This window comes from Vigna radiata, chromosome 7, assembly GCF_000741045.1.
Source record: "Vigna radiata var. radiata cultivar VC1973A chromosome 7, Vradiata_ver6, whole genome shotgun sequence".
Lineage (NCBI taxonomy): Eukaryota > Viridiplantae > Streptophyta > Magnoliopsida > Fabales > Fabaceae > Vigna > Vigna radiata.
In genome coordinates, this window is record NC_028357.1 from 44,797,434 (window position 1) to 44,808,919 (window position 11,486).

Below are 11,486 nucleotides of genomic sequence, written 5' to 3' on the forward strand. Positions count from 1 at the left end.
ATTTATCATAATAAAACTTAACATCAAATTATATATATATATATATATATATATATATATATATACACACACGAAGGCTTCTTATTCCACAACAACGAAAACACTTTTTCACTCTTTTATATACTAGGGGATTTCACTTGGAAAAGAAAATGTCCCATACTAATGGATTCGGGTCCACAACGATGGGTTCAAATGTACGAGATCTTGTAGCACTTAACAATGAGGCCCTATCGATTAGTATTATACAAAAAAAATCCATCATAGACANTAATATAATTAGTTCTGTTCTTCATAGACAAACTTGGGATTTCCGATCTCAGGTAAGATCGGTTCAGGATCATGGGATCCTTTTCTATCAGATAGGAAGGGCTATTTTACAAAATGTACTTTTATATATATATATATATATATATATATATATATATATATATAAAATAAATTTCACATACAATATAAATTAAAATTGTTTATTTATTTAAACAAAACACAAGATTTGACTATAAAGTATAAAAGAAGTTACATAAATTAACTTTTATATAATACCAAAATAAATTTGAAATTCAAAATGAAAAAAATCTAAGAAAAGATAATAATAGATATGAAGAGTAAAAGATGGATAAAAAAAGAGAAGGAATAGAAGAAAGAGTCTAAAGAAAAAAAAAGAGGAAACTACACCATGACACAAATATGATGATAAAGTTAAAAGAAAAGAAGGATGAGAAAGACGAAAAAAAGGATGGAGAAAAGAAATGAGAAAAAAAATAATCACAAAAGATGGAATAACAACAATAGCTATAATAAAACAGAAAAAGGAAGAAAAAAAAAGGTTAAATATGTTTTTAGTTCTTATATTTTGGGGCGATTTTGGTTTTAGTCTCTCTTTCAAACTAAGGTATAAACGCATTTGAAATAGCAAATAAAATTTAAAAAATTTGGTAAAAAAAATTAAAATCAGAATTTTCTAAAGTTGAAGGACTAAATTATACCTTAGTTTGAAAGAAGGACTAAAACCAAAATCGTTCCAAAGTATAGGAACTAAAAACATATTTAACAAAAAAAAAATAGAAAAAGAGAAAAGATAAAAAAAAAAACTCTAACATTTACAAAACAAATTTTATTTACACCAAAATTTGTTAATAATAAATAAAAAATATTTACTAATGAATTTCGAAATAAAGTTTATCAATAACTATTTTATTAACAATATTTTTATTATCCATTAAAATAATACACTATTTTCTTATCATATATATATATATATATATATATATATATATATATATATATATATATATATATTTAAATGGTTAAAAAACAATTTTATTTTTCTCTCAAAGTCCAAAGGATCGTCACAAAGATTATTCAAGATTTCAACCACTATCATAGAATTAGTTTTCAACTAATGGATAACCACCTTTCACCACAACAACTCAATTGTCGACATCACTGCTATAATCTTTGCCTTCAAGGCTAAAGCGTTACTAATAAAATATGTATAACTTCTCCTATATACTTTGTTATCTCTAAAAATATTTCCACAAGTTTTTAAGTGAAGATTGCGCAAACATTTAACAATATATATTCATTAGAGGATTTGATTATATCCCGAGCATTTTAAGAAGTTTTCTAGAATGTCATCTATCTAATGTTAAAGTTCTTTAGGATATTAAGGTCCTCAACACAATTATTCATCACTCCTTAGATGTATTACCAGTAAGACTAATAGTTGCAACAATTAATGTTTTGATAGAAATAAATAAATAAATAGAGAGATTTACCAAATCTATACACATTGATTATGTCCTTAATATGCCTCATACATCTCACGAAATGTGTCATATAGGTTGATTGTGATTAAAGCTAATTTTTGTCATGTAAGTTAACTGAGGAGAAAGATAAAAATTGAACTAAATTATGGTAATTTAAAAAAGTATAAAAGATAAGATTGATAATTTAAAGAATAAAATATTTATGGGAAGTTATATCCAGTTTATGTTTTTGATTTATTGTGATTTTTTATGAATAAGCATCTCACATATAGGTGGAACTCTTAGTGCAGGTAGTTGAACTTCCCTTTCCAAGTTGTGACCGAGTTGATCGTTGTTGTTGTTATTTATTTTTCTCTTTATCAATGGCATCATAAATAGTCTGTGCAGGAAGTGTGGGCTAAAAACAATCCATATTATATAATGGGAATGATGTCACCAAAGATGAGATAAATATATTTTATTAAAGAAAAAAAAAATTGAATAAGGTGAAAAAATATTATATGCATAAGAAACTTGTTTGAACGAGGATTGATGAGGTAAATTGTTCAATAATCCTTATATGAAAACAATTGTTGAAAGCCAGATTGACCAATATATTACTCTTGACCAACATATTTGAAGAATAATCAATATGTTAATAAGTATATTAATTCTTGTGACTATGGATGAGAAAAAAAAAAGGGTACAAATAGATATTTGTAGATAAAATATGTAATTAATGGATATCTATAGTATATTGGTATTATATGAATATCTTTTAATGAATATATGTAATTAATGGGTATGTTATGGTATTTTTAATTATTCAACTCTCGAATACATACATATTAACCATTTATTATTCTTAGTGAATTTTATGTAAATTTTAAAACAAAAAAGTGATTTAAATAAAATTATTGGCGAAAATTAACTTTTAAAAAATTACCTAGAATTTAATTTTATATGTTTATATTTTTTATTTATAGTTCTTGAGGTAGTATATATGATAAAATATGTTAAATATATCTTTGCATGTATTTTGCATTTTCACCCAAATGATTATGAATAAGTAAACTAGCTATATTCATAATAAAATACACAACTAGTTCAAAATAAATAAAGAAAATATCCATTTTTATCAAAATAAAAGTTATACCCATAACACATATATAAGATCATATAAATAATAAAACTTTAATTTGCTTCAGTGAATGATTAATTAAATTAATTATAATTTATTTCAATTTTATTTTACTCTTTTAATTTTCACAGCAAAACTTAACTTTAATCAACTTAGGTCTAAATTAAAAAATAAATCATTAAAAGTATCATCATCACAAATAACAACGATCAATTAAATATTTTAACTTAAAAAAGAAAAGTTAAATTCTTAAACATTGTTTTTTTTTTTAAAATAGCACTAAAATGATTAAAATAATATAATTGGTCTATAAAAAAAGATTAAACATACTGAATGATCATCATTTCATTGACATCTTTTGCGTGTTACAATAATAATAATAATAATAATAATAATAATAATAATAATAATAATAATAATAATAATAATAATAATAAAACTCAAATATAAATGACGTTTTTCTTCCTCCTTCATTTCCTTCGTTTTGATTGCATAATTTAGTTTCATTTCTCTTTTATTATATACATTATTTTGATTTCTTCTTGATAAGCTAAATTATATTTACTAATATATGTGGAGTTAGGTAACAGGGGACCAGAACTTATTTTTTTCTTTTCAGTGGGAGAGAAAAAAAAAATGTTCAAAAATTAAGGAGTGGTCATACTTTGATATCACGCAGTCCTCCCTAATTAACATTTAACTTATATTAACGTAAATATTGTTGATAATTGTATCAACGACATAAAAGGTTAGCCCAACCAGTACATATAGGTTTATATTTATTATTTATTTGATTATATTTTAGATTTAAGAATAATGTATTGTTAATTTGGTAATATATAAAGTAAAAGATAATGAAGAAAGCAAAAGAGCAGAAATTAAAATGGTGAAACAATATTTACATAAGAGATTAAAGCAGGAGTAGTTAGGAAAGGAATACGAGGGAATAAAAAGCTGAGGGCATATGGAGAGTTAAAAGAAAAAAGGGTTTGATGATAATGAAATAAAGAAGTGATTTATATATATAGTTGGAAATGGCAGCCAATAGGAAGGGGGAAAGAGATCCGTGATCCTGGTGATAGAAAAAAGAGACTTTTTTATACTGAAAAAAGACAGCAGGGAAGGGAAGGTAAGGCAGTGAAAAAGAGTTTACAGTACAGATTCTAATTCTACACGAGGTGAAGATGAAGATGCAGCCCCTTTAAAGTTCTTTTTAAAAATAAAAAAAAAAGTAAACGGGCTTTTCTCCTCCATCCTGATGAAACAACCTTCCCCATCGCGTTCCAGGTAAGAATCACGTTCGTACCGATTCTTCACCTTTTTCCCTAATAATCAATCCCACGGAATCACTAATCATTATTCTAAGATTTCCCAACACTAGATTCATGCACCATCCCGCCATCGTTCCCTCTTTCATACCCACTAACTAAAACGACGGTACCACGCCGTATGGACTGTCCAGCATCAGCGACGCAGCGCCAGGGCTGTAGAGACGCTCCACATCAGAGTCAATTTCTGCTCGCTTCGCGAACCGCCCTTTTATCCTGGGTCGGGTTTCCGCGTAAGCCTTCCGTGATGCGTATCGAATTGTTTTCTCGAACTTTCGATTCTTCCTCTTCTCTCTGTATCGCAGCACCCTCGCTTCACGATCCATCCCACACAACTGCGTCGCCCCTTGCCCTCCACTTACTCCTGACAAACCAATCCCACTCGATTCCGAACTGTTCCGACCAAACGAGTACGACATCTCCGACACGGTGTTCCCGTCCGGCACCACTCCAACATCAAGCGATGACGACGATACCTGTTACATAATTTAATTCTCCAGTCAATTCACCGGAAGACCAAAAATTTATACATAATATTTCAAATTTGTTACTGGGTGGTAGTACTCACGCTTTGGCTGAGAGACTGGGATGGGTAATTAAAGGAGGAGAGTTTGGTGCGGCAAAAATCGATGTCGAAACAGCTTTCTGATTGTTGGTGGTTATTGATGAGAGAAGGAGCGAGGGAAGGTTTGGTTTGAACTGGAACGACGCTGTCGTTTCCCGAGCTGTTGTTGTGGAAGGAGTTTGAGTAATCGAAGTCGAGGAAGGGGTCCATTTCTGAGTAGAAGATCTCCTTGGACTTGATGTCAGGGGCGTCCATGAATTTTGACCCGAAATTGGGGTTAGGGATGAGCCAAGCGGCGGCGTCGGGGTCGTCGGGTGCGAAGACGTCGGAAGCAGCGGTGGCGTCGTCTGAGGGGACGATGAAGCCGAAGGAGGCGGCGGCGGAGGCCTTGACGATGGAGTCGGCGGAGTCGAAGAAAGGCTCAACGGGGACGCGGTCGTGGCGGCGCGCGAGGGGGTTGGCAGAGTGGATGTCGGAGTCGCACGTGATGCAGAGGGCGGCGGCGTCAGCCTTGCACGTGACAGCCGCGGGTGCCTGCTCGCAGACCTCGCACATCCAGACGCGCTCGTGGCGCGATGCCAGCTTGTTGGCGCAGTGAATCTTGGAGTCGCAGGCGATGCAGAGAAAAGCGGAATCGGGACGGCAGAAAAGCGCAGCCGAAGCCAACTTGCAGGAGTCACATGGCTTTGGCGGCACAGTCCAGCCGGTCCTGAACCCCTTCAAGCCTCCTCTTTCAATTCCCATGGTCTGAACAGAAAGAAACACTTTTGAAAAACGCGGCTAATCTAACGGTACTACTCTCTCTTGTTCCCAACGAGGAGTGGAATGGAATAGAGTTAGAGCGTGTGTAAGTTTGATTTCTTTGGGTGCGGTTTTTCTATTATCTATATTAGTCACTGGTCGCAGAGAGGAAATCTAGGTGATGACGAATCAATGTGGGACACGTGGTTCACTCTTGGCCACATAAATGGTTCGCTCAGACCAACAATATTAGAATAGATATGTATTGCGGAGTAGTAGTTGTCATCGTGTTGTGTCTGTGCCGACGTGGGCCCGTCACGGACATTAGATGCAATCACTATGCTTTTTTAACATTTTTATTTCTTACTAAAACAATGCAACGGAGTCAAGAGGATAATTTTCTTTTTCAAGCAACCCTCCTATCTTAGAAAACAGAAAAAATATATAGCTATTTTCTCTCCTCTTATAATAAATGTTCTTCTTTTTTATAATTTAAAACATAATTTTGACTACTTTTACATCATCGATTAACAGAATATGTTAACAATATAATTTTTTAAATTTGTCATGTATGGTAATTAATGACTAAATAACTGTGTGAAGTTATTTTACATTATCAAAATTTAATTTATTTTTTATTTTATCATAGTTTAATGTGTATGATATTGTTATTTTACCATAATTATTTTAATGACGTAAAATATTCATATTTATTTCATAATAAATGTATGGAAAGTAAAATCATCGTTAATGAGAGTCTCATATCCAACAATCGAAATATCAGAAGACACAATTGGAAAGGGGAGACATGTTAAAGTTGGCACGAATAGCCAACAGCAAGCCCACATGAGTAAAACAAGATATATGAGAGAGAAGAAAATGGAACAATTTTAAGGTATTGACTTAATTAGTATATGTTATGTATCAAATTTCTTCATTGATGCTAATTTACTACTAATAGATATTAATTGGTGGCTCGTATCTAATATATCGTCGAGTTGTAAACTTCGGACCATCTCCTACAGATATTTAATATCCTAATTACTTGAAGTAGATTTTAATTTGTGGCTTACACCTTCATACGATTATTGACAGAATTTTGAGGTGACACTTTTAGACTCTATTATAGAAACAAAATGCTTTGAGATTTGGAAACAGACAATCGCCCATTATAGATGTATTCATTTTATGTAAATTATGAAAACTTGCTTTCTAAATCGTAAAGAATCGAGAAACAATGTAGTAGTCAAACATTAACCTAAGATGCGGCCTTTACTTTTATATAGAAATAAGAATGGAATGTTCTACATAATTAACCACTTATTTTAAGCGAAGTTGGTCGCAAACATCGGATATAAATTATATGTGTATTGGTGAAGTTGTTAACCGATACCTTTAAAATATTAATTTAGAAAGTGAAAATAAAATATAAAACAAAAAAAGACTAATCACTTGCTCAAATGTTGGTATTATTAAATAATAATGAATTGTATGACATTATTGAAGTCTATGTGTCCTTAGAGTTTAAATCCGAAGGGTTATTTATCCTACAAGTCAATCAAGATGTTCATATAAAGACAACATCATACCAACATAAGCATGTTTTTTATCATACCAGCATGTCCTTGTGATAATATGCGAGTTTCGTGCAAGGATTACATAATTTCCTTGCTCCCCAATATATGTCTAATTGATCAATTTTCAAAACTCCAATGTTATTATTTTCTACACATATAATTGATAACGCCAACCATCAATTAAAAGCATAATCACCTTCAATATTCAAATATATCATATTGAAAATAATCATCAATAAAAAGTTAACACGCATTTAAGTATTCAATTTCAACTTCTTCTAACCTAAAATGAGGTGAGGACATATATTTCATGTCCTACAACTATTTTTTTTCCACCACAATCCCTTTAGTCAATCATAATCCTCATCTTGTGCTATATGTATAATTTATTACTTGCATAGATAAAAATAAGTGAAGATAAAGTTTACCTAGCAAACTTAAGTATTTCGCTTAGGAGAGAAAAAAGGTTAACATTTACAATTAAAATATGGAAAAGTTTGAATGATCTATAAAATAAATGGCCATCAAAATATATACACTGTAAATTAATGTTATTAACAGTATAATCTTCAACATTAGTTCTATAATTTTTGTGTATATATTTCTAAAGAATATTTAAAAGGATATAGTAACATTAAATAATTTACACACAAAAAAATTACATAAGAATAAACTTGTATTAATTTTATAACCTTTTAATTTAATTTATATATCATAGTTTGGTTATTATCTTATTAAAATATTTATTAATTTAATTTATATATCATATTTTAGTTACTATCTTATTAAAAAAAATTCTTATAAATTAGTAATTACTAACAACAATTTTATATTTAATCTTATCCAGCCGTATCATGAAAACTTGATATTTTTTAAAAACGTTTACTTATGACAATTGATTAATCCTTTGTTTTAAAAATTAAAAAAAAAAATTGAGCGGTAAATAGCACTTATATTAATTTATGATAGCCATTTAATCTTAATGAAGCAATTTCTTTAAATTAATAATTTTTTTAAAAAAACAATATTATATATCTGAATATTTTTTTTAAAACTAAGCATGTATCTTTAAAAAAAACAACGATTCCCAACCGTTTATACTCAACTAAAATCATTATAGTAATCATTATTTCCACTATTTATATGATACTAATTAAAAAGTTGTGATTGTTAAATGTGAAAAAACATTTTACCAACTACCCCTATGTCACGTTTACCACAAGTTTTTCTAAATCACCTTATAATAGACTATTCTAAGACATTACACACACAAAATGTTTACACAAAATGTTATTTTAGGTTTTTGATGTGAAATAGGTTTTTGACATTTGTGAAAGATTCAATACTATTATAGATGTGTCAAAATTGATGTCAATTAGTTTATGTTATATATATTAACAATAAATATTAAATTGTTGGTTTTTTTATTTATTTTTTGCTAATATTTTCCTGTGAAACTAAGGAAAATCAATATATAATACAATATTATATTACAAAATTTTTAGAATTTTAAAAATAGTATGAATATTTAAAATTAAAAGTGTAAACTATAAAAAAAAATGGGTAAAAAAATACTAATAAAAAAAAATTCTTTAGAATATGGATTTTTGAAAATTTCAGAACATTCCAAGAAAAAAATACCTTAAATGATGGTCCGTTCTTTTGTTACCCCATTTCTCACGACTTTCATTTTCGAAGCGTTTTCGTTCAAAATTCATATCAAAATTTATGACAATTTGAAGTTTACAAAACTCAAAATTAAAACAAAAATACAACATTTAGGACACACAATAATGGTTAGTGAATGAAAACACCATACTTAATGCAAAATGTAATCGTAGAAAATGCAAGCTTCAGCCTAAACGAGCCACTAGTGCAAAAAAAGGCCTTTGGCGTTTGTGTTTTTTGGCCTTTAACGTCTTAAAAGATATTGACGTCATATCAGAAAACATTAAGTAGACATCAAATTAAAAAAAAATTGACATTAATTGACGTCGAACATAGAACAATCTGATGTTGGACATGAGCAAATTGACGTCATATATTATTCTATGTTTGATGTCAATTAACCTTAATTAACATCAAACTTTGCTATTGTCCGACGTTATCAACTTTTTTGTGTTTTTTAATTAATTGTGATCCATTTACAACTCTACGAGACCTAAAAAGTAGAAAAACAACAAATGTAATACAATTTTTGGTATTTTATACAACCTGAACTATGATATAACGTGTAGTGTAGTATGAATAACAAATATAAACAATAAATAAGAAAATGAAAACGAAAACTAACCTTCAAAAAGGTGGGTTCGTCGGAATAAAGTGTTGTCATCAATGAGAAAGAAAGTAGAACACGCCTATGAAGGAGAAGAACACGAAAACAATCGGTCAAAACAAACGAAAATCATACCTAAAGTAGTTAATCAACATGCATTTGTATCAAGTAAAAAAAAATTACATGTGTTGGTCGCCAAACTTTATTCAAGATAAATTTGAATAAAGAAGAGAGTCTCACGCTAAGAAAAAGTGAATGAATTTTCAACCTCCCGTCTAAATATTTATTGAATTCATTAATATATAACGTCTAATTCTAGGGCATTCAACGTCTTATAATCTTTTGACGTTGAATTTTAGGGCATTCGACGTCATAAGTAAGTACATTTTCAGTTTTACATCAAACACTTTCAAGAAATTTATCCAATTGGACGTCAGACTTCTCAATATCCGACATCTTATAACTAATTGGCATAGGACAAGTTTAAGTCTAAGTCTGACGTATTAATTTAACTTTTACTTATAAAAATATCACCGATCATTTTTAAAGTTGACTATTCAATCGTTGGACGTTGAAGCGTGATGTTATATTCATTCGACATGCAAAAATAACGAGTTCCAAATCCAACGAATGATAAACGTGCGTTGAACAGTGAAATTGTGGCATTGCAGGGTGGTTTTTGACATTATTTAATGGTGTCTAAATCTGGTGTGGTGCAATGTGGGCACACAATGCATGGTGGATGTGTCGCCGAAGATGGTGAGCATGGCCATAGACAACGGGAGAAAATATTTTCTCCGAAAAATATCAAATAACATCATACAATATATTAATCTAAAGTTTCTAAATAATGCTCCATGTAGACTACCTGAATAGGTAATCCACCTAGCATTCACCATATAAAAATCTTAATAAACATATATTTGTCTCCTTGGTTGTGTCATACTGCTGGGCACCAAAAAGAGCAATCCTTATTTTATGACATTTTTTTATTAGAGGATGTTTTATTTTGATTATTTTGAAAAAAAAAATTTGCAAACCACAAAATTAAGATAGAAAGTTTAAGACTTGGGTATATATGCGTGTTTTTATAGAGTGGAAGGTATAAGATATAATTTGGAAGAGGTACAAAGCGAATATGGTATAGTGGGAGTCAGAATCATTGCATCAAAGACATTATGAGCAATGTCAAACAATGCGAGGATGTTAGAAATTATCATCTGGTGGGGACGCTTTATGTTTTTGTTTGAATTGGGGAAAATGAAAGAATAAACAGTGTTAGCCTTAAGCAATGATAGAAAGGATAATGGGATAAGGTGCTATAGAAAAGAAAAATTCTTTTGCTCTTCAAGTTAACCATAAAAGAAAAATAAGTTATCTAAATTAACCAATTTTTAAACTCTTTTCCGCTGAAAATATCGAAGGACAAGTTTACCCCCACCATGGTTTCTGTAGTTGGATAAGAGAAACAGTTACAGATTAAGGTAAGAACTGAAACGTAGGTGTTAGGTAAGTTAGTTTTCAGACAGCCAGCTATGAGTATGTATAATAATCAACTATCCAGCTATATATCTTAATAAAAAAAAATATAAATATATAGTATAAACTAGAGTTGTTTAGACGGATAACTCAGTCCGGCTCATTACGGGTTGGTCACTTAGTGAGTCAATCCAGTTCATTTATTAGAGAGTATTGCTTCCCCCACCTCCCCAAATGGGTCATGCACCTCCCCACTATTTTAATTTATTTCAGAAATATTCTACACCTCTTCACTATTTTCTTTTATTCCAAAAATACCCTACACCTCTCCATTATCCTTAACAATCTTTCTCTTTCTCTCTCTACGTTAATGGAGCATTTACATAACTGATTAATGCAGCATTTACATGATTAATTAATGTAGCATTTACATGACTCAAATTTGAACTTGTGATATATTTTCTTAAATAAGTTTGATTTAATCTTATTTTGTTGTTGAATATTTTTTTTCTTTTCAAATTACTTAATAAATGATAAAATTTTGTTCTAAACTTCTAGAAAAATGTTTATATATATGTGTTTTTTTTACATATAATATCTATAATTTTTAACATTATATTATGTTTTAACTC

General features: G+C 29.9%; 1 protein-coding gene across 1 annotated transcript; it reads right to left on the reverse strand.

Annotated features, from left to right (window-relative positions):
- Positions 1–3,882: 3,882 nt before the first annotated feature.
- Positions 3,883–5,660, reverse strand: LOC106769252 (zinc finger protein CONSTANS-LIKE 5). Its single transcript, XM_014654789.2, has 2 exons — positions 4,786–5,660; positions 3,883–4,693 (listed from the first exon to the last, which is right to left on the reverse strand). Exons 1-2 carry the CDS (start codon positions 5,524–5,526, stop codon positions 4,316–4,318), a joined length of 1,119 nt encoding a protein of 372 aa, XP_014510275.1. The 5' UTR covers positions 5,527–5,660; the 3' UTR covers positions 3,883–4,315.
- Between the last annotated feature and the right edge of the window lie 5,826 nt (positions 5,661–11,486).

What these genes read in the sequence shown, in the direction of transcription:
- LOC106769252 (XM_014654789.2), bottom strand. Translation starts at nt 5,526, where the DNA reads ATGGGAATTGAAAGAGGAGGCTTGAAGGGGTTCAGGACCGGCTGGACT. An exon ending in CCCAGTCTCTCAGCCAAAGC is followed by an intron (nt 4,694 to 4,785) that starts GTGAGTACTACC and finishes ATTATGTAACAG; the next exon opens with GTATCGTCGTCATCGCTTGA.